Source organism: Balearica regulorum, chromosome 2, assembly GCF_011004875.1.
Source record: "Balearica regulorum gibbericeps isolate bBalReg1 chromosome 2, bBalReg1.pri, whole genome shotgun sequence".
In the NCBI taxonomy this organism is placed as follows: Eukaryota; Metazoa; Chordata; class Aves; order Gruiformes; family Gruidae; genus Balearica; species Balearica regulorum.
In genome coordinates this window covers 162,924,101-162,946,264 of record NC_046185.1, presented here as the reverse complement: position 1 = coordinate 162,946,264, position 22,164 = coordinate 162,924,101, and the positions used below count along the sequence as shown (strand labels likewise).

Below are 22,164 nucleotides of genomic sequence, written 5' to 3'. Positions count from 1 at the left end.
TGTGATCAGCCCACTACTCTCCTTTGCCCCTGCAGATGGGGGGGGGGGTGGGGGTAAAAATACTCATCTTTGCATTCTGCATCTTCACTGGAGGCTCTCCAAACAAGGAGTGTCCGCAGGGCAATGGGACTTTGATTGTCTTCAATAGCAATGTATTAAATAAAGCGATTTTGTCACAAATTAATTATCTGTGCCTAGAGGAACTGAGCTGTATTTTATTCAAGTTCTTCTACTGTATTTCGCTGTGGTATCACTGCACAAAGCAAATAAACAGAACTTACTGTCAAATCCAATTTATAAAATGAGTTTTATTACCTTTCCCAGGTGTCCATGATAGGGTTTAACACAGTAGGTGCTGAAAAATAACTGGCACAACTCACATAACGATAAGCACACCTGTTCTCAGATCGCTTGCCTCCTCTTTCTAGGCTATTAGGTTTTTCTGTAATAAGATGAATCACAGCATGCACACACAGGCTCAGCTTCATTTGGAGTTTTGTCTGTTTTGCAAGTCAGCAGGAATTCAGAGGCAGTTTGTGTTACTATGTAGTGTGATGTGGGAAAGAGGAAAGAAAGGATAGTATCTCCAGGCAAATAAATAGCAAATTATATTTTAAAAGGTGATTTATGAGAAGAGTCCCCTTTAAGTTTTAATATCAAACTCTACAAAAGTAAGACAGGTTGAACACATTAATTTTTGCAGTTGCTCCGGTGTTCAGTTTTCCTTGATAACAAGAGTTATAAAAGAATATCAGACAGAAACATCCTCCAGTTCAGTACATTATGTACATAAAACCCATAAATGTTCTCCTGAATAAGGTCCCTGGGTCTAGGCTGAGCTCCCAGGGAGCATCCTAGGACTCCGTCCTGTCTCCCCTTGCTCAGGAGAAAGGCAGAACTGGGAAAAGCCCTGGGAAAGGCCTCCATGGTCACTTGGTTTTGCCAGGTCTCCCTGGCCAGTGACATTATTTGAAACACACATAGGGACTGTGTCTTCATCCTGACTCGTCTTTTCCACCTCTTCCAGACCAAAAGAACATCCCGTGGCTCCGCTGTTGATTTGCATTACTGGATTGGCAAGGATTCATCTCAGGATGAGCAAGGTGCCGCGGCCCTGTACATCACCCAGCTGGACAATGCACTCAGGGGGAACCCCGTGCAGCACCGAGAAGTGCAGGGACATGAGTCTGAGACCTTCCAAAGCTATTTCCGCAATGGCATTATGTGAGTAGCGTGAAATACCCTGCAACGAGGTGGGTCACGGTCCCTGGGGTTCCCTCTGCTTTGCCGTATCTCAGAGCCATCAACATTTCAAATATCTGAAAAATAAGGATCAGCACTGAAGTTGGTCAATATTCGGAAGAAAAATTTCCTATTTTGAAAAAATTAGTTGGAAGCATTGAATCTGGAACCATGTCATTCCCTTCTACTGATCATTTTCTCAGATGGTTGCTTTAACTGCATCTTAACCTCCTTTTTGTTCACCATAGCGTATTCCTTCCTCTCCTCCACACACTTCAGATTAATGTGCCCATTGAGGGCACTTCAGACTAATATCCACCTTCAGGAGATGTGCTGATTTGGCTGACACTGGGAGTAATACTCCTGTAGTGCAAGGAAAGTTTGACTCTGAATTCTGCCATCTAAAAGATACCTTCAAAAGCACGTAGGTTTAGAAGTCTATTTGGAAACCTATCTGCCTCTGAAATCAGTATGAGTTAGACTTCATCTTGGTCTAAACCACATCCCTAAGGTCAAACAGGAAGTCTGAGGCAGAATGAGAAATTAAAGCAGGCTCTTTTCACGCCTTGACTGGTGGACTAATCACTGGAGCATCCTGTGGATATGGTCAACTGGGCCAAACAAGTCTGAAGTACTTGTCAGACACCTGACCGTGTTTGCCAATCTCTTCCAAGATATGATAAAATACATATATGACCCACATGACAAAAACCTATAAAACTTTCAGCAATCATCTCTTTCCCACAAATGAAATTATATTGCATTAATTATTACTGTAAGATCTGAAGAATGAGCATTGGATCTGTTTTCTAAAATGGTCTAGGATATGTGGAAGTGGGTAAGACTTCAAAAACCATCAAAAAGGTTCCAGGACTTTCTTGGGGGACCACGTCCTCTCATGATGTGATTGTGTGTTCCTTGCAAAGTTGCACAGAAAGGAGGGGATGGCATCACACAGTCAGGCAATACAGTGCTAACAGCAGCTATTGCAAAGTGTGTGTTCAAGGATGGAAAGGCAACAAAATTAGTACATTAAGTTTGAGAGAAGGAAGGTGTCTTGCACCCCTTTACCATTTTGTTCTGCTTATGGCAACAATTTCGTATCTAAGCTACTTTTAATAGAATAACTATTTTGAATGAAACTAAATTTTAGCAACAAGTCTATTTTCTGCAAAACATGTTTCATTTTCTAATTGAATGTTTATGGAATATTTCAGTTCTGAGATGCCATTGCCATGTTTAATGGTATTTTCAGTTTGGTTGTTATGTTTCTGTTGCCCTCCCTGATCTGCCTGTTCATCTACACACTTTCTCCCAAGATGCACAGCAACAACACCCATAACAGGCAGATGGACACTGTGAGGAGTCATGGTCTGCCCAGGAACCACGAACAGTAGAGTGAGGCAATACAGCAGCATTTGATGTTCCATTTCTAGGCCTTTGAGATTGTATTGGCTCTAGATTTCTTTAGTCATCACCAAAAGCTTGAGATGTTCTCAGAGGATAGAGGGGAAGATGTCTTCTAACCAGCTCTAACTCTTTATCCCCTGCTACGCAACAGCTACAAGAAGGGAGGAGTAGCCTCAGGATTTAAGCACGTGGAGACCAATATGTACAACATCAAGCGTCTTCTTCATGTCAAGGGGAAGAAGCATGTGACAGCCACAGAGGTAAGAAGAAGAGCCCTCTCTCCTTATGGATCATTTCTCCTTGCCTCTCCTCCTACACCCATTTTCAACCAGGTTTGCCTGCGAGATAGCTCACCTCTGCTCAAGGACCCCTAATACAAGAGGCTTTGGTACTATCATGAGAGAAGCCGTTGGGTTCAGTAAATAGCTGAGTGCTAGAGAAACGAGCATGTCATTGCAGACCAGTTGTTACATCCCCAAGGGCAAGTTCTCAATGGCTGTGACTTGTCTCCTGCAGCTCTTCTTGTCCTCCTCAGTTTGCCAAACACTTTCATTTCCTGATGACAGGTAGCGCTTTCCTGGGACAGTTTCAATAAGGGTGATGTTTTCTTGCTGGACCTCGGGAAAGTGCTGATTCAGTGGAACGGACCCAGCTGCAGCATTGCTGAGAAATCCAGGGTGAGTACAGACAAAAGCCACATAGTCTACTGGTGGTGTTTTTTGGATGCCTGGGGGAAAAGAAAAATGAACCAGCAATCAATGTTTGCATAGTGAAAATCTCAGTAAAACCAGCAACACATAGATGAACACAGAAAATAATGGTAAATCTTCTATTTGCCCATCTGCTGGTATCAGAGGCCGAGGGAAGTGCTTTGCTTCAGTTCAGACCTGGCCTAAGCTTGGGTTTCACGCATGGCCATGGGCACATCACTAGCTCCGGCTCCAGAAAGGCATCCAGCTCCCTCTGGGGAGGTCCATCTCCATCCCTCCATGCCCTGTAATTTGCAAGACATAGGACTAAGAAGTCAGCAACGCCAGTAGGTTTAGCTGCAACAACTACCCCAGGGGTAGATGAATTTTAATTATTTTTTTTTTTACAAGCATCACAGGGAATTCCAGCTTGATCAGTATGAGACAAGTAGGAATACATAACCCAGGTATTGATAGGTCTGATCTATAGCTCTTAAGGCACTTTGCAAAGGGGTCAGTAACCTTATTTTACTGATAGAGGAACCGAGATAGAGAGATGTAATAAAGGAAGATATATCAATGGGTCATCATCAAAGCTGGTGGCCAAACTCATAGCCAGTCATTATACACATTAAAAGGCAGGTGGGTCTGCTCTTCACGTGGTTTTACCTGATGAGCTAGGAGAGGGAGAAGCTTCACAGGGAAGAGGATTTTGCAAGATACAATGGTGAGAGGAGAAGATCTAACAGAGAGTGAAGAAGAGACAAAGAAACCCTCAGGACACAGAGGAGGGGGAGCAGGTAGAGGGATGGCAGCTGTGAGGAACAGGCCGTGGTTCATCTCAGGCCTGGCAATCAAGCAGGTCATTTCCTAGGCCCCTTTCAAAGCTATTGCAGTAAGAGTCATGGAAAAAATAATTAAATGAAAAAAGGGAGATTTCAGCCTAATTAGTTGCTTGGCATTTCATGCTGCTTTTTTTCACAGAAACCATCCATGTTTTTCAAATACTTGAAACACTTAAATGTAAAATGTCACCACGGGGCACCCAGGGTCCTGCAGTTCTGCAGCATCCAGCCTCATTGTCCTCAGCACGCGTGCGTCTCTCTCCCAGACCATCTCACAAGATCATTGGACCTGCTTATGTACAGTCACACATAGGCAACGCCTGTTGTGCCTACCTCACGCCTGTGCCCTGCGGGAGCAAGGACCAGTAGTGACTGTAATAAGCAATATTTTGCTGAGAGTTAGTTAATAAGCAGGCATTATAGACACATGTCCTTTTTTAATAGCTAAATTTGGAGGACACTAGAACCTTCAGAGATCTGTGGTAATCTGGCTTGGACTGTTGGTGCTCAGTCATTGCTCTAGGTCTGAGGCTTGCTGAATTCATTGTCTGGATCAGGACTTACCCCCTGGTGATCCTTGTGCAGGGTCTCGCACTGGCTCGCAGCATCAGGGACAGTGAAAGAGGTGGTCGCGCTCAAATCGGCATTATTGACAACGAGAAAGACTCCCCGGACCTCATGCAGATCATGAAGATGGTGCTGGGTGAGAGGCGTGGGGAGCTCCGAGACGCCATCCCAGATGCGAAAGCAGACGAGCTGCAGAAAGCAAATGTCCGGCTCTACCAGTAAGTCCAAAGATGGGCTCCAAACCCTGTCCCTTCTAACAGTGGGTGTTGTGAAGCCTGACTCTGCTTGGTGACTCTGTCTTTCAGTGTCTATGAGAAGGACAACGACCTGGTGGTACAGGAGATAGCCACCCGGCCCCTAACGCAGGATCTCCTCCAGCATGAGGTGAGAGAAAGCCATCAGCCCTTACAGCAAGAAAAGGGTGCTGTGGCTTGCTTTCTTTTCAGCTGAGCACTTGTTTCAGTGGGATACCCCATTTCCTGAAAATTGTCAGCCCTTCCATCCTTCGGGTTTATCAGGTGTCCTCTGAAAACAGGACAGATTAACCCCCACCTACACCCTCAGTGGCCAGAGGTAGGTGATGCGTTGAAGCTGCTCTAACGAGAGACGGCAAACTGACCCTCTCAGCCAGGCATGATATTAGCTTGGTAATCAGAGTCAGGAGCTGCAGGCCAGGAATAAATTTCAGATGGCTTTCTTAATACTTGATGTTCAGAGATAGCCCTCCATCTGCAGAATTCAGAGCAAATAAATACTCTGCTCACAAAATCGTGAAGCATATTTTCCTGCTGTAGCAAGTGGTTGGTCTCGTGACCCACCCTGGAAGGAGACTCCTTACAAACTCTCTGTCCAAAGGCTTTCAGAAAACAGAGGCTTTCCTAATATCCTTCTGGCTACAATTTGACAGAGAATTGCTCATCCTTAATTCTCTGCAGTGGAAACCGGTCTATTCCAAAACAATGTTGTGCTGCAAGGCTCCAGCTCTCTTATTCACACCGGTGTGAGCTTTGTTAAATCTCAGTCTCCTTTCACAGGCATACGAAGCTTTTGCTTTTCTTGTCAAATTTCAGTTTGAAAAATGAGAAGTCTTTGGTCACACAGTGGGTTGTCAATTTGGAGCATCAGCTCTCTGCGGTGGAGACAGGCCGCTTGGCAGCCATCTCATCCCCTTTGGGTTCAGGATCCTACAGCGTTCATAACCATGCAACACTTTTAGCTCCAGATCGGGGACACAAAATAGTCATGAAGAAGATGTCTAACTTGGACTTTTCCTGCTCCTTTAGTAACAGATTTGGCATAAATGAGGACCACCATCAGCAGTGCTGAAGCACAGCAGGCTGAGGGTGATATTTCGGCATACACTCTCCTGGAGCCTTTTGGAGATGGTGTTTCTGTTGGTTTGGGAACATCTCTCATGAGGTGGTAATGGTCAGTTTTAGCAGTGCCTAGGAAAAATACATATTTTAACTCATTACAGGCACCTGCCTGGGGCAGGTGTGCTCATAAAGTGAGCGTACTCATGAACTCCTGCACTGTAGGGTTGATGGTAGGTGTAGTTCATTTATGAACCACAGTAAATCCATCTTCTGTTGCCTCTGCTAATGGTTGCACCAGGGTTAGAGCTCTGCAAGGCAAGGAAATGAGCTAGATCTACATCTAATCTAAATCTTCAAGAAGAATCCAATCTGGGCAGGCTACAAATGAGGACCTTTGCCTGCGCACGCCTTTTTACGTCTGTTTTTTCTGTTTCACCTCAGGACTGCTACATTTTAGACCAAGGTGGTTTTAAGATTTACGTCTGGAGAGGAAAAGCCTCCAGCCTGGAAGAGAAAAAAGCAGCCTTCACTCGAGCTGTGGTGAGTTGTAATATAGTGCTAACAATGTTGTGGGAGGTTAACTAAGTGCTAATCTAGATCTGACCACTAATTACAATTAAGTGTAGGTCTTGAGGAGCTGGCCTGTGTAATAACAGAAAGAGAAGTTAAACATCTAAGGGAGGCGTGATGACGTAAACACAAAATTGTTAGTCACCAAATTGCACTAGACCTAAGACCTGCTACTAAAACTAGAAAGAAATTTGTTAAAGAAAATATAAAAGAAAACACTTTGTTACATAGTAAATGATGGGCTTCTGGGATTTGTTGATTCAAGAGATGGTGGAGGCAGAGAGTATCAGCAGGGATACTCTCTGTGTCGAGATGGGATTAGACAAATTCATGGTCAACAGGTCCATAAGCAGATATTAAAGGGACTCTTGTACCCTCTCTAACATCCGTTACCCAACATTGTGGATGCTGAGGAGAGTGAAGGGATCACACTGAAGGCAGCCACCAAGCTCATGTGTGCTCGCTAAACAGCGTCTCTTAATGCCACTATCCCAGGCAGCACCGACCACTGCTCTGACCGTGAAAGGCATCTTTTGTGTTCCAAACCAAGTGTCATACCTTGGGAAATTCAGTGGGGAACTCGATTACTTGGGCTCTCTGGAAAAGCCAGACGTTTTATATAGGTGCTACAGGCCTCAACCGCAAGTCCATTACAGGCAACAAGTCTTCTTCACAACACCAATGGGTCTGGGCCCAGGTTCTTTGTGTGAATTTGAAGATGGTACAGGGCTCTTCCACTGAATAGAAAGAGATCCGTTATTAACCACTATTAATTGAGATAGGTCAACCTGAGGCAAGACCAGGGCTCATGTTAAGGCAGAGCACACCATCATAGTGCCCTGGCACCTATGCCGCTCCTCCAGATGAGCTGAGCTGCCATGCAGTTATTTTCTGGCAGAGCATGCCTCAACACTTCCCTTTCCAAAAAAAATAGCTTAAAAGGAGCCTGAGCAAGTAAGGCATTTAGCAGGTTTTTCGTTTTACAAGTTGGCATGTTGAAATGAATGCTACAAGGCAACTTAGCTTTTCATTCATGTATTCACTTATGTGAAGACCATAAACGGCCTCATCTTCAGTGAGATCTTACTTGGAGATAGTGGACTTCAATGACCCCACCTTCGATAAGGTCTTACCTGGAGACACCCAGCTTCAATACCAATTGCACCTATTGTCTTGGAGAAGAAAAGCTTAGACAAACTTTGCCTTAAAACTTATCTTGCAGTCCTGTGTGCTCCTTTCAAAAGCTTAGCTCAGATGTTTTTTAGTAGGCAATCAGCTCTGCAAATTCTGGCCCTGAGCTACACATGTAGAACAAAAGATATCTCTTTCTTTCAATGTGGCAGGTGGGAGGGATGGGAAGACCATCTGCTCTGCTTTTCCCTGGGGGTAGTGTGTGGCTGCAGTATCTACAGCAGAAGATGAATGCTCAGAAGCCGACAATCAGGCTCTTTCCCTGAACCAGGGCTGTCAGTACCTCCAGGTCATCCTGGAGCCTGCTGAGATAAACATGAGAGCAGTTCCCAAAAACTGAGCAATGACTTTGGCATTGTGGCAGAACACAGGTGATTTTCTTCCTTCCAATTGTATCAAGCACCTCTGTTGAAGTACTCTTTTAACTCTATTGTTGCTCTATTGCAAAGAAATCATTTGGGTTTAGGAAAAAAAAATAAAAAATAATAAAGAAAAGAGATTTGTGAGACATCAGTCCCCTCAGAACACACATCATGCTCTGGGGTACTTAGCTGCCTCCATCCCATCACTACCCTGGCGTGCATGCTCTCTATCATGCTACAGGGAGGACAGTCTCCCTGTTTTAGAGAGGGACAAAAAGTTTGGAGAAAAGCAAAGAACTGAACTAGACTCTTGGGTCATGGGCACACCCCATCACTGCTCCCTCCACTCCTAGATCCATCACCAGAAGCCATCTATGGAGCTCTCTGAGATAGAGGAGGAGGCTTTTCATTAGACTCATTGAGTGAGATTTTCTTCAAGACTAAGGTGCCATGTAGAGATTTAGTTTAGGATGTGATCCAGGTGACCAGCCTCTACGGGCAGGGTTCAGTCTCCTAAACACAGAAACAAATATGGATACTACAGTGAGAACTTGAGAGCTTGTAGACACTTCCGTTTATAAGTCTGAATGCAAGTCTTGGAGTGAATCCTGCCCTTGGTCATGCCACTGTGGTCAGTGGGGGACGTTCACTCTTTGGCCTGGCTCAGGTCCACATCCCTCTTCTCATATCTGTAAAAAGCTCAATATGTCCCCACTAATGTCCTTTTTCAACCCCACTAGGGTTTTATCCAAGCTAAAGGCTATTCTTCATCCACCAACATTGAAGTGATAAATGATGGAGCAGAGTCAGCCATGTTTAAACAGCTCTTCCAGAGGTGGACAGAAAAGGATGAAACGCAAGGGCTGGGCAAAGTCTACACTACTGGAAAAATTGGTAAGCATGTTTTCAGAGCCATGAATTGTCCTGGATTTGGCTTTCCTACCTGTGCTAAGCAACAGCTGAGGGAACTTCATTCACATGAACTGTCTCCTGTTATCAGCATCTTGAAAATCTAATGCACGTTCTTCTCATGCCTTGTATTTTCCACCTTCATCGGTAGATGCAAAGGATTGAGGAACTGAACAATGTTCAGAAATGCTGAGGCTTCTTATATGAACCAAATTGCCACTTATTGCAAATGTAAATGTTGGCAGAAGATCACTCTCATCTGAAAAATTGTATGCAAAAATTCACACTTGCAGAACTTCCTAATTTTCTTTATAAAGGGCTAATGCTGAACCCAATAAGGAAGTGTTGAACAACATTCTGCTTTCATTTACACTGGCATCCACCCAAGACCCTCCTGACGTCAAGGGAATTATTCTGTATTTACACCGGTGTAAACAGTGCCTCAATTTATCACGTTGCTGAAATGAATATTGCCATGCATTAACCCCAAAGAGTAAACAATACCGCAGAGAGAGATCTTGCCAATGAATGATAGGATGGTGGCAGAGATGCTGAACATCTCCATCAATAATAGCTTGAGAGCCACAAATCTCTTTCCCTCTCTTCTCTCCACTTCTATCATGAGCCGGAGAAATGTAGCCATTTTATTTCTGAAAACGACATTTTAAAAGGAGGGAATTATGTATAGATTTGGAAAACAATTACGAATTTTTGGTCAGGAGACAATTAATATTTTTACCAGCCAACCATTACTGGAATGTACTATATGGCCAGTTGCCAGCCTGTAACACCAGATCAACACTGGAGTGTGCAAGCTCTTGCACATTACAAAATCAACATTGGCTTGCTGGTGGCAAGACTGCCTTCTTGCAACTGTGGACTAGGTTTTTCTCGCGTGTTTAACGATTGTGTGTGTGCGTGAGGGTGATGCAGAGGGTTCGTATGTTGTTGTGCATTCACTGAGTTCTTGTTTTTATTCTGCTGGTGCATGCAGCCAAGGTGGAGCAGGTGAAGTTTGACACCATGCAGCTCCATGCCAGACCAGAGCTAGCTGCTGAGCAGAGAATGGTAGATGATGCCTCCGGGGAGATAGAGGTGAGAGAGCTCCTTTTGCTGACAGAGGATGCAATAATCAGCGTGTTTCCAAACGTCTCTGCCTTTCCACATACAGCAGCTGTACGGAGCTGTGAAGGTGTGCCCACCTAACCTCCCCAAGGAAGCACGGCTGCAGTCAGAGCAAAGTGCTTGCAAACTCTAATGCAGCAGTTACAGTAGCTCTGGGGCATTTCTCCTCCAACCCATGACCAGTGGAGCAAAGCAGTCACCAAGATGACTCCTCTCCTGTCATGTGTGTGTGTCATGAGGCTGATACAGTCAATCCCCTTCTCACAGTCTTCCAATTAGGTCCATATCAACCAAACTTGTGCAAAGCAGAGGCCCCCCTCCCATTCTTGTGGCCTGCCATGGAAGATGGAGCTGATTGAGAGAGGGGCTGTGGGGCTGAGAGGGACCTGGAGGCTGCTTCTCCTTGAGGGCCACCAACTGCTGAAAGTCCATTAATGGCACATGTATTGTGATAGTCACTGGAGAGACCTGACTTTGCCAGCAAGCACTTAATCAAGCTGGGGGAACATGGGCTGGCAACGAGGAGAGAGAGGAAGGGTTATCTTTCCAACTGAAGACCTGAACTTCAGTGGTCTGTTGCCAAAGCATCTGTGCTCTGTCTTCGCTTTGACTCCACTGCTGCTCACGAAGATACTTCTTTCACTAGGTGTGGAGAATCGAGGACTTGCAAATGCAGCCAGTGAATCCCAAGACATATGGGCAGTTCTACGGGGGTGATTGCTACCTGGTCCTGTACACCTACCTGAGATCGGGCAGGCCTCACTATGTCCTCTACATGTGGCAGGTAGGTCAAACCAAAGCAGAAGGGACTGTGCTGTGTCTGCTAGAAGCCTAAAACTGGAGGAAGCAATTGCACACAAAAATCCCAACCCAAGCATCCAGAAGAACTCAGATAGATACCTTCTGCTCATCAGTTGTCCATTGCAAATATCCCAAGCTGTGCTTTGTAGTTAGCATGGACACTGAGCCCAAGCTGGCATCAGACTGAGAGCCAGCAATGTCAGACAGAAAGTGTGAAGGATTATGGGACTTAGAGTGCTGAGGTCAAACTACGCAGTCTTTCAGATTGTCCCTTAAAGCCTTAGCTCCTGGAGTCATGTGGGTATATGAATACCTCTGCTTTCCCTTCTGAAGTTTATTTTCCTCCCCTGGAATGCAGAGAGGAGCTTTGAAAACGGGATACTAAAGTCTCCAAAACCGGAATACAAGTGAAATTTAAACATCTGGAAATTTTAACTCTCATATCACAATATTATATGCAGGGCTTGGGATTGGCACGATGTTATATTGTGCAGAGCTTTATATCCTTCATCTCATCACATTGCATGTGGCATCTCTCTCCTCCCCAGGGTCGCCATGCCTCTGTGGATGAAATCACCGCCTGTGCCCTGAATGCCATCGAGCTGGACAAGAAGCACGGGGATGAGGCTGTGCAGGTGCGCGTGACAATGGGCAAGGAGCCCACACACTTCCTGGCGATCTTCAAGGGCAAGCTGATCATTTACGAGGTAACGTGGCTTTGTGCGCTTGGGGCGATGGAAGGTGCGAGCACCAGTGGTGGCTTGGCAGTTGCAATAGAAATAGTCCAGAAAAATGGGCTGTTATTCAGGAAAGGAGCCTGCCAGGTCTGCGTGGGCTGGCAGATGGAAATGGTGGAACATTTCTACTACTTCCCAAGTAGTCTGAACACCATATGTGTAAACACAGCCCTGGACTGACCTAGACTCAGCTGTCTACCTCTGAGCTCCAACGTTAATATATGATGTTCTTTCCAACTCTATCCCAAATATTTTGCAGAGTTACAATAAGACAATTGTCCTGTGAATTGCAGATACTATCCAGAGAGGGTCCCCTAAAATATCCTACAAACAGTTACATGATTTGAATTGTCTCTGCCTGAATTATATCATGTTAACTACTAACTCACTTCATTTGCTGCTTTGGATGCTGACATCTGTGGTGGAGACATTGCAAGTGGCTTGGGGAAGAGAGGGATTGCTTTCAACTCTCAGTGTTGGTCCCACCATACAGCTTCAATAGCAGATGTTCAGCTAAGCCGAGTGCATCTGGAAATCAGAGTCCAGCTGCCTTGCCCAGTTTGCATGGCAGATGCTTTGCAGCCACTAAGATCTGCTCACGTTGAACTTGAGCACTTCATGGGAGCTGGTCAAGACTCAGAGTAATCAGGGAGAAATGTAGAAATGCCATGTGGGTTTTATTCCAACCTGGAACCAGAAGGTATTTGGATTTTTCTCAACTGCTCTGTGCAGAACCATGGTTTGCCATTCCAGCAGCGTGGAGGGTGGTGAGCCCAAAAGCCTTCTTCCTCAAATCAATTGCACCCTGGATTTGCATGTCCTCCTCACTTCCCAGTAACATCCTTCCCCCTGTTTCCTTGCAGGGCGGCACGAGCCGGGGTCAGAAAAGCACGCCCGAGCCAGCAATCCGCCTCTTCCAGGTGAGGGGCACGGACGAGATGAACACAAAGGCCACGGAGGTGCCGGCCCGGGCCTCCTCACTCAACTCCAACGATGTCTTTCTGCTGGCAACCAGCCAAGTCTGCTACCTATGGTGTGGGAAGGTGAGACCACAGTGAGTCCGGGGAGGCAGCCAAAGGGACCCAAAATTGTTGATGTGTGGCTCGAGTCTCCTACCTCCACTGAGCTGTAGAGGTGTATCCTTGGGCAGGTAGGCCATTAATTTCAATGGAGGAAGTTGCACCCAGGAGAAGGCTCCATCTGTGGAGGATCAGCAGTAAGACAGCCCTCTCTCTAAAGAAGTAACCCATCTTGGGGTTTACCTCACCTCATTTTAGATGTTCATACAGCTTTCAGCTGAATAAAACACCCCAGGTTCTCCAGCTGTAAGAAATTATCCAGGATTAGAGCATATTCATTTATCCCATTTTAGTCATGTGTTTCAGGATGATACAGTAGATCAAACCGAAGCAGAAGGCTTGCCCAGAGAAGTTGCCCCGTCACTGGAAGAGTTTAAGGCCAGGTTGGATGGGGCTTTGAGCAACCTGATATAGTGAAAGATGTCCCTCCCATGGCCAGGAGGTTGGACTACATTATCTTTAAAGGTCCCTTCCAATCCAAACCATTCTATGTTTATATGAGTTTTGCTCTAGATGCCATTGGCTGCACTGAATGCCCCTTCAAGGACTAGAAATGAGTGATTCTGAGTGACCAGCTCAGATGAGACCCTCAAAAGCATTCAAGCCGGTCTAAAACTCTCCAGAGGAGGGTAGGACGATGCCAGCTTTTCCCCACAGATAAGTTTTGCCACTCTGTCCCTAACTCCACCTCAATCTTATGTCCTGAACACAGGGATGCAGCGGAGACGAGAGGGAGATGGCAAAAATGGTAGCGGACATCGTTTCCAAACGGGACAAGCACACCATTTTGGAAGGGCAAGAGCCAGCAGAGTTCTGGGAAGCCTTGGGAGGCAAAGCACCTTACGCCAGTGAAAAGAGGTAATAGTGACCTGCTTGTTCCTCTGGGCTTGGCCAGGCAACATTAATCAAGGCATCAAAACTTTGCTGGAAAGTAAGTGCTTTGATACCATGTCCTCACCAAAGGGAGCACCAGGTCAGATTATCACCAAAAGCTTGATCAGAAACCACATGGAGACGTCTCTTTCCTAGTTTTTTGGTCAGGCCTTCTGTGAAGTAGGAGCTCCAGATCCAAACCGTGAAGACTAGGTTATGCTAAACTGTCCTTTCTGCACAGTAAATCTTGTCATAAGGGCTACGTGAACCACATGCTCAATTTCCAGCCATTATTAGCTTTATGGGCAGCCCAGAAGATTCACAAAACTAAATTTGCTTTTGAACAACCTGGATTTCTCCAGCCCTCTGGGAAGGTGACATGATGTGATTGCAACTAAATGATCTGATGTTTTTCACCTGACAGCAGGCTCACCTCTACAAAGAGAGAAGGGTTCTCCTTTTGCCCTCTTAGGATGGAGAAAAAAAAAAACCTTTAAAAAGTGTTAAAATGGTCCAAGAATCCCCTGAGATCTGACATGGCCTGACTTTCAGGCCCTCAGATGAGTGTTGCCATGTTTCCACCTCTTCCATCAAAGTCATGGCATGTAGCGGCAGGGCCTTGCAGTGAACCACAAGGGAAAGGTTTCCATTTTTCTTGTTTTTTCTTTCCCTGCCATGCATGAGGAAGGTTTCAAGAGCAGGTCACACACTACCAGCCTCGCCTCTTTGAGTGTTCCAACCAGACGGGTCGATTCATCATGACAGAGGTGGTGGGATTCTGCCAGGAAGACTTGGATGAAGATGACGTCATGCTGCTAGACACGTGGGAAGAGGTGAGCACTGATTCCTTCTCCTCATCCCCCCAGACATATTTTCAAACAGGTTATGGCTTAATTTGTTTGAATCCATCATTCAACATGAAACCGAGGGCAATATGCCTTCTCTTCAATCTTCAAAATCTTCTCAAGGCTTGGTCAGACAAACAGGTGTTTCTCCAATCCTCCTCACCCAGAAACAAATCACATGAGTGAGGTGTATTGCTAGCCCTGTTTCGGAAAGGTGGAAACAAAGACACCTGGTCCATGTCTTGCTCCAAGGCAAGATGAGCTGGATCTGCTCCAGTCTGCCGGCTCATAAAAGGAGGTGGCACCCAGAAACTCTCCCCCTCATTTCCCAGCACCGATGGTGAGGACTTGCTTTAGACTATTGGAAACTGTCTCCGAGGGGGTTGCTTTCTGAGGCCATCTGATTTTTTGGCCATGCAAGGACTGAGTTTAGCTACCCTGAAGCATGTGAGAGCTGTTTTCTGAACAAATGCTTTGGGTCTATCTCAAAAGCAAAATCCTTCTTGGCTGGGAGGAAATCTGGGATCAAAATCCCAGGGGACTATTGGGAAACAACAATTCCAGTCTTATCTCTGCTTCAGTTGGCAGGAGTGAACAAACAGCCATGCCTGCACAGTTCCTAACTACTCACTGATCTTCAACACCTTCTCTCCTTGCAGATTTTCCTTTGGGTTGGTAAAACCTCCAACACATACGAGAGGAACGAGGCAATTGCTTCAGCTAAGGAGTATCTCAAGACCCATCCGGCTGGGAGAGACCTGGCAACTCCGATAATACTGGTGAAGCAGGGCTATGAACCCCTCAACTTCACAGGATGGTTCAATGCTTGGGACCCCTACAAATGGAGTGTAAGTTGCTGGAAAAGCCCTGTGGTGTGCACGTGTGCTCAGCGGTGCTTAAAGGGTGTTATTGTCAGTGAACATATCCTCTGTGGTGTGTGGAACGAAACCTTGCTATGACGTGTCCTGACCTTCATGGCTTCCTGGTGCTACCTAAGCAGCTTCTACTCCTTTGGCAGCAAAAAGTACCTGTTTGGTGAAACTGAGGCTTTTGCAAATATAAGTAAATGTACTTTAATTCACAATATTCACATTTTTACTTTAAAAAAAGATTAAGTTCCAAATCAGGTTTGTGATTTCAGCCAAAAACGGGTTGGGGCTGCTAGCAGTACAATCAAGTTCAGAGAGAAAACAGAAGCATCCCACGTCATAAAGAAAATTGAAAAAATGTTCGTTTTTCAAAATGCAGCCATAGAGAAAAAATTGTGACCCAGCTTTAAGGGCAAACTCTGGTGAAGTGAAAGATGCGAGCAGACAGGTCTCATCTCCAGGTTTGCAGACTGCCCATCAGAGCCCAGGAGTTCCTGAGCAAGGTCACCCTTGGTCCCTTCATACAAGCCCTTTTTCTCAAAAGCTGATTTACAAATACCAGCTCTTTGCTATATAGAAAAGGAAACCTGCCCCAGGAGATGCATGGGAAAAAAAGAAGTCCTTTCTCTCCTCTTTCAAACACACGGACTTCAAATCATTTCAAGAGTGTAACGTGGAGCAGAGATTTGTTCGCGCGGCCATGCAAAAGGCCCCACCATGCACTGCCAGGACCCAGTCTCCAACCCTGGTTGTGCACAGCGTGGTTGGACAGAACGAGCGATGCACTTAACTCCATGCAGACCATGCTCCAGCTGGTCCAGCTAGCCTGGGGGCTCAGTGCTGCAGCACAGAATGTATCAGGAATGAAGGATGATCCTGGAGGGGCTTTGGTGGTTAATAGAGCCAGAGTATTGGTTCATAGCAAACAGCCAGGTGTAAGCATGGCTGTGCACCTAAATTGCTGCCACCCGATGGCACTGGTGTGCACGGCTTAAGGAAAAAAAAATAATGCAAAAGATGATGGTCAGTTGGGAAAAGCTCAGTTCCCAGTTGGTGTATTCCCAGAGCCATCCCTGATCATCCCTTCTCTCTCCTGTTTTTTTCTATGAACATTGGTGTTCACAAGCAATCCCGTCTTCTAGTTGCCCAAAGGGCCATGCATCAAATCCCATGCTGGAGCCTGCAGATGGGACAGCCGGGCCAACAGGGTGAAGGTCCCCAGGGGACTTCACACTGCAGGAAAACTCATACAGAGAAAATTCATTTCCCGTAGCTGGGTTTGCATCATCTTTCTTTGCAACTGGTGTGGTGGTAGAGAGCCTGTCTTGACAGCTGGATTTGGACAGATAACGCAGCAACTCCCAGAGCAATGACCCTTAAAACAATGTTGATGGTTAGAACAAAGGTCAACACTTGTTTTTTTTCTGAGGAACTGCTAAAAAACAAGGATACAGCTCATAAAATACGTGCCTCTCAAAATATCCCCTGCAGGCAGCTTCAGTAACTACAGACAAGCAAACCAAACTGTTGACATCCCAGAAACATCTGGTGTGTGTGTTCATTGCTCAGTTTTGGATCCAAATCTGTTTGCTCTGCAGTCCATGTGTTTATGTTGTTTGTTCTTGTTGGGGAACTTTGTTGGATGATTCTGTTAAGAACTGACATCTCCTGGCTGCTTATGAAAACACAGTCATCAGCTTTGCCAATATATGTAATCTATTTCTTTTTTTTAGGAAATAAGGGGTAGCTGGTAATACATGGCACCAAATTACAAGAAGTCAGGGACTGAGGCTTTGAAAAATCTGTTGCTTTGGCTAAAATAATCAGGCAAGGGGGAAAAAAAGGAATGTCATTTTTATCTCAAATTTTCATGCACACTGCAATTTTCATTTAAAATTTAAAGATTTAAATCCAGCACTAAATATAATTTCTTTTTATTTGCCTTCTGCTCTCTGAAGTATTTACATTTCCTGTTTTCACCTGTTACTGTACAACTGCAAAAGCTGAAGTCCATCTGTTTGTTTGTTTTCAAGTGAAAGTTCTGATTCCGGCACAGTCTCCTGATTCCAGGAGCTGGGGATTGCAGGAGGCACCAGCTGCCACCTCAGTGGGCACCACTGGGTTTTAAAATTCATGTGATCTGTTAGAGAACAGGAGCATGTGCTAATTAAAGCCAGCCCGCACTTCTCACAACTCTCTTTACCTTTAGGATGGCAAGTCCTACGAGGAGATGAAAAACAGCTTAGGAGATGTGTCGGCTATATCCGAGATCAAAGTGGTGAGTTGCTTCTTGACCACATGGGTGGGAAACACCTAGGTGTAAACACCACCGCGTCCTCCAGCCTGTTGGCACGAAGGAGAGGACGTAATGATCAGAGCAGGCATGGGGACCTCAGACTGTCAGGATCAAAGCTGTGCTCCTCTGTGAAGGCAGAGGGAGAGAGGATTAATAACCTATAAATCCACCCGGATCTCCTCGGCCTTTTCCAGTCCTGTGCAGAGGTGTCTGCGAGCAGGAGACTGGCCGGCTGCTTTCTAAACTACACAAATAAAAGTGCGTGCAGCTAAAACAGGGTGCAGTTAAGCGTGGTATGAGTAGTTCGCAGTGCTGTGGCACCTGAGACCCTGGGCAAGGGGAACCTGGTCAAGAAGGTCACAGCCCAGTGGGGATCCTACAAAGCACAGAGAGCACAAGGTCCCAACAGCCCCAAACGTGACTGTGAGATGGGATGGGTTCTGCTCTGGACAGGGCAGGAGGAAGGCTGGAAGGAAGTGGCAGGGGCTTTGAACCAGGAGAGATGGTAAGTCAGGGAGGGGTACACAGGTAATTGAGAAGTTTTAGACATGGCAGATATGTAATCTCACCTTCTCTTCTCCCACATGCACCTTCCCCAGGTGTTATCTTGAGAAAAATGAGACTACCGTTAAGTATTTTCAGTTATTTCTAAGGGCTCTCAACAGTGCTGTGCTTTTAGCAGTCCTAACATTAAGATGTAACATTGGTGGAGGTGCTGCACTGATGTTTTAGTTCGGACTTTCTCCTTGCAGCTTTGGTTCTCCAAAGCAACAGACCAAGAGATAGTCTGTGCCAGGAACAGTCCCCCAGACCCCAACAGAGAGAAAGATCCTGGGATAACCCCCAACTTGCTCTGCCAAGAGCTTCTTGGCCAGACACATTTTCCTCTGTTTAGCAGGACCTTAACAACATCAGCCTGAACAAGAGAACCCTCAGCATGACCAACTTGGCTGGTTCAAGTACAGCAAGTGCTTCCCCTGCGTATAAATCACACTTCAACCACAGTGACAGCAACAGCTACAGCAACAGCAGCAACTACAACAGCAGCCCTTCCCTGGTGCCCAATGGCGAAGGAATTTACTCCCGAGAGGTGCTGATGAACAAGACAGTGGATGAACTTCCAGAAGGCGTGGATCCCACTAAAAAAGAGGTGGGTTTGTCGCCCTTGTAGCTTAACCTGGAATGTAGTCATTGACTAAGTGCACCGGTACTTTAGAATATTAAAAGTCCTGCTTTAGGCTCAAGGAGGTACCAGCTAGACACATAGCTCTCATCAAAAAGTGAGAGCTTCATGGGAGAGGAAATTGTGGTAGTTTTACCCTACTTTATGTATTTCTTTTTTTTTAGGGGGGGGAAGAGGAAGAAAAATAAATTTTAGTTAATTTTCAAACTATTTTCTTTGCTAGAGTTGTTTAATTCTGCCACTCAACCTCTGTCCTGGGAGGGACAGAATGAAAAGCACAGTTCCTGCGAGACAAGGTGGCACAGCTGAGAATGAAGCCAGGATTTGCATTTTACTTGGGCTGTGGGTGTTTGTTTTCATTTTAAACTCCTTCCAGAAGGGATTTTTTTTTTTTTTTTTTTGGTCAGAAAGCTTGCATTTCAGCAAATCCCATCTAGGGATCTAGGAACAGGGGGTGTGCCACATCTCAGATTTGTGATCAACCCAAGGATTTTGGCAACATCTGTAGCTGACTCCAAGCAAGCTGATGGGAGGGACACAGGGAGGCTGATTCCCTCTGTGCTCTACCACCCATGTTTGACCCATTTCTTGCCACAACAGATCTCCTGGCAAAGGCCAACAACAACAGCAGCCAGAGAGCTGATCCGCAGCCAGGCCAGCAGCTCTGCTCCACAACCATGCCCATGTGCTAATGCTTCTATTTCAGCTGGGCTGTACATGAGGGATTTCTTCTACCCAAAATGCCAGGGAAAACTCAACCTCCATTTCCCACAGGGTCTTTCTCAGTATCACTGATGAGCCTGCTATCTACAAAACTTTCTGTCTCTCCAGTCCGGGGGAACTGAGTGAAGGGGAGATGTTTTGACTGTGAATCACTACCTAAGAAACCACCCAAAACTTTGACCAGCAGAACTTCTCCAACACACCATTAATTGTTCTGGCCTCAGTATGATAAGCGGAGACCAAATTCCAGCCAGAGCATGCTAACCCCTCAAAACGAGAGCATCCCTTTCGGCTGGCAGGCTTTTATTCCCCTGCTGCTTTGAGAAGCAGGATGAGGAACAGTTGCTGGGAGGTTCCACTTCCCACCACAAGGACACGCAGCAGGACAGGAGCTGTTGGCCTCAAGTCAGGGACCAGCACTGGCACAGTGAGGGAGGGATGCAGCCGATGGAGGTGTCCCAGCCTCTGCAAAAGCCAAAACTGACCTCTCCTTGCTCTCTCATTCCATTGCAGTACTACCTCTCTGATGCCGATTTCCACGATATCTTTGGGAAGTCCAAGGATGAGTTCTACCAGATGCCCAAATGGAAGCAGCAGAATGAGAAGAAGCAATGTGGACTCTTCTGAGACCGCAGGGGCCATCTGGCATCCAGTGACTCTGGGACCAACCCTTGCTCTCTTAGGAGCTGCAGGGAAGAAGTATAGACATTTGCTCAATGAACCCAACCCAACATCTCAATCAGGCCAAGTTCCAGTGCAGTTATTCCAGCAGCCACTGTTCGGGAGATGGCTCCTTTCTCCCTGAAAAACCTGAATCCAAGGAGGCAAAACCTTTTGCAGGAATGATTTTGCAGGATGTTTTTGCCTCTTTTTGACATTTTATTTCTGATAGCCATGAAGACAAGTGTATGTCATGCAACTGTCTTTCCTCTCCCTTTTTCAAATTGCCATGTGCACAAGGTCATGATCTTCCTTCAATTGTAGAAGTGTAAAATTAGGCAAGACAAAGGCCACTTGCAGCTGCTATGTAAATTCTGGGTGGGGAGAGGAGGGGAAGCCCTAGGAGGACAGAGGGGGAGCCTTAGGGTCAGGAAAAAGGTAATGGAGTAGCCAGATGTGTGATGGGATAGCCCATTGAGACCAAACAGTTCAGCCCCTTCTCACTTTGCAAAAAAGCTACTCACCAAAGAACAGCCAGAATCAGTTGTAGACTAAAATGCATATAGTGCTGGTAAAACAAATGAGAACCTGTCCTGGAAAAAAAAACATTTATTAAAAACATATTTATTAGCTGATCTAATTCAAGAGGATAATGAGATTTAAGGCTAGACACAGCTGTTGATTTTGACTGCCAGACAAGACTCAGACTATTTTTCTGTCATTCAGACAGCATCTCCAATCTCACCTGGCCTCCCTGAGCACAGCTGGGTGCAGGTGAGCGTAAAGAGTCCACATGCTGCAGACCAGAGGCTTGAGGAAGCCAGGAGGGTTTTGGGTATGACCTGAGGTTTTACCAAGGCTCCATCCCTGTGATGTCTTGAGAGCGCCCGTTCCACACTGCGAGCTCAGTCTGATTGGGGAGGGCAGAGGGAAATGTCAGCAATCGGTGGTTAAGGGAAACAACTGTAAATGAAAGAAAGAAACACGTATGTTTAAGAACTCAGAAGATGCGGTTTTGCAGCTTTACTGCATTGCCACCCTGATCGATGATTCCAAATAAACAGCCAGCAGCAGCACTGTGAGTGTCCTTGATCAGCATGTGGGGTAGAACAGCAGCAGAGAAAAGCTCTGCAGGCTCACAGATCCTTCAAACACGTGGTCTTTAATGGGATTTGGGATTTTTTTTTAAAAAAAAACAAACAAACAAAAACCCACCAAAAAAAAGAACCAAGTGAGGAGTTGAGGCCCGCCCTGTTCCCAAACACCACATAGCCAGGACCATTTGTCCCCATGTCCAGGTACCCTCGTCGCCCATGAACTTGCCGTTTAGCAGTTGGCCTGACTGCCTCCCCCTGCAGCAGGGATGTGGGGATGGAGCTGAGGAACGGCAGGCAGCTGATGGCTGAGGAGTGAAGAGCTCTGATGTGACACCCAGGACCATACAGTAGTGGTAAAGTGTCACCATCTGGCTAGGCTAGAGGCAAAGACCTCCAGGCGATGGGGTCTTCTGGACAGATCTTTGTGTTTAAGAATTGGTAGTTACTTCAAAACGCCCCATCATTACCTCCATGCTCCTGCTACCACTTCGTCCCACTTCTGCTGGAGGGTCCAGCCCAAAACCTATTATTACTCCTCCCATGCAGAATAAGGTAAAGAGTCAAGCAGAGACACAAATCAGCCAAATTAGCTGCATGATTGCTCCTGTTGTGTTCACACTGGATACAATCAGTGCACGTTATCCCTGTTTCAGTTTCTATTGCCACTGCTGGAAGCAATAATATTTGCATCACCCCACTGCGGCATGCTCCTGCCAGCTCCCAAATTAACAAATTGCATGTGCTACTCAATAAAACACAGCAATTCCACCCATCA

General features: G+C 46.0%; 1 protein-coding gene across 2 annotated transcripts in view; it reads left to right on the top strand.

The window, feature by feature from the left end:
- Nucleotides 1-21,368, top strand: part of VILL (villin like) — a 36,683-nt gene extending 15,315 nt beyond the window's left edge. For both annotated transcript variants that reach the window (XM_075746761.1, XM_075746762.1), the window contains 17 exons: nt 1,028-1,224; nt 2,804-2,912; nt 3,219-3,329; nt 4,772-4,971; nt 5,059-5,137; nt 6,511-6,609; nt 8,933-9,086; nt 10,096-10,196; nt 10,873-11,010; nt 11,576-11,734; nt 12,628-12,807; nt 13,556-13,701; nt 14,405-14,549; nt 15,221-15,409; nt 17,640-17,708; nt 18,625-18,876; nt 20,146-21,368. In XM_075746761.1, coding sequence (XP_075602876.1) covers nt 1,028-1,224; nt 2,804-2,912; nt 3,219-3,329; nt 4,772-4,971; nt 5,059-5,137; nt 6,511-6,609; nt 8,933-9,086; nt 10,096-10,196; nt 10,873-11,010; nt 11,576-11,734; nt 12,628-12,807; nt 13,556-13,701; nt 14,405-14,549; nt 15,221-15,409; nt 17,640-17,708; nt 18,625-18,876; nt 20,146-20,259 — 2,442 coding nt within the window. In that variant the 3' untranslated portion in view covers nt 20,260-21,368. The remainder of the gene's footprint in view (nt 1-1,027; nt 1,225-2,803; nt 2,913-3,218; nt 3,330-4,771; nt 4,972-5,058; nt 5,138-6,510; nt 6,610-8,932; nt 9,087-10,095; nt 10,197-10,872; nt 11,011-11,575; nt 11,735-12,627; nt 12,808-13,555; nt 13,702-14,404; nt 14,550-15,220; nt 15,410-17,639; nt 17,709-18,624; nt 18,877-20,145) is intronic.
- Nucleotides 21,369-22,164: the final 796 nt, after the last annotated feature.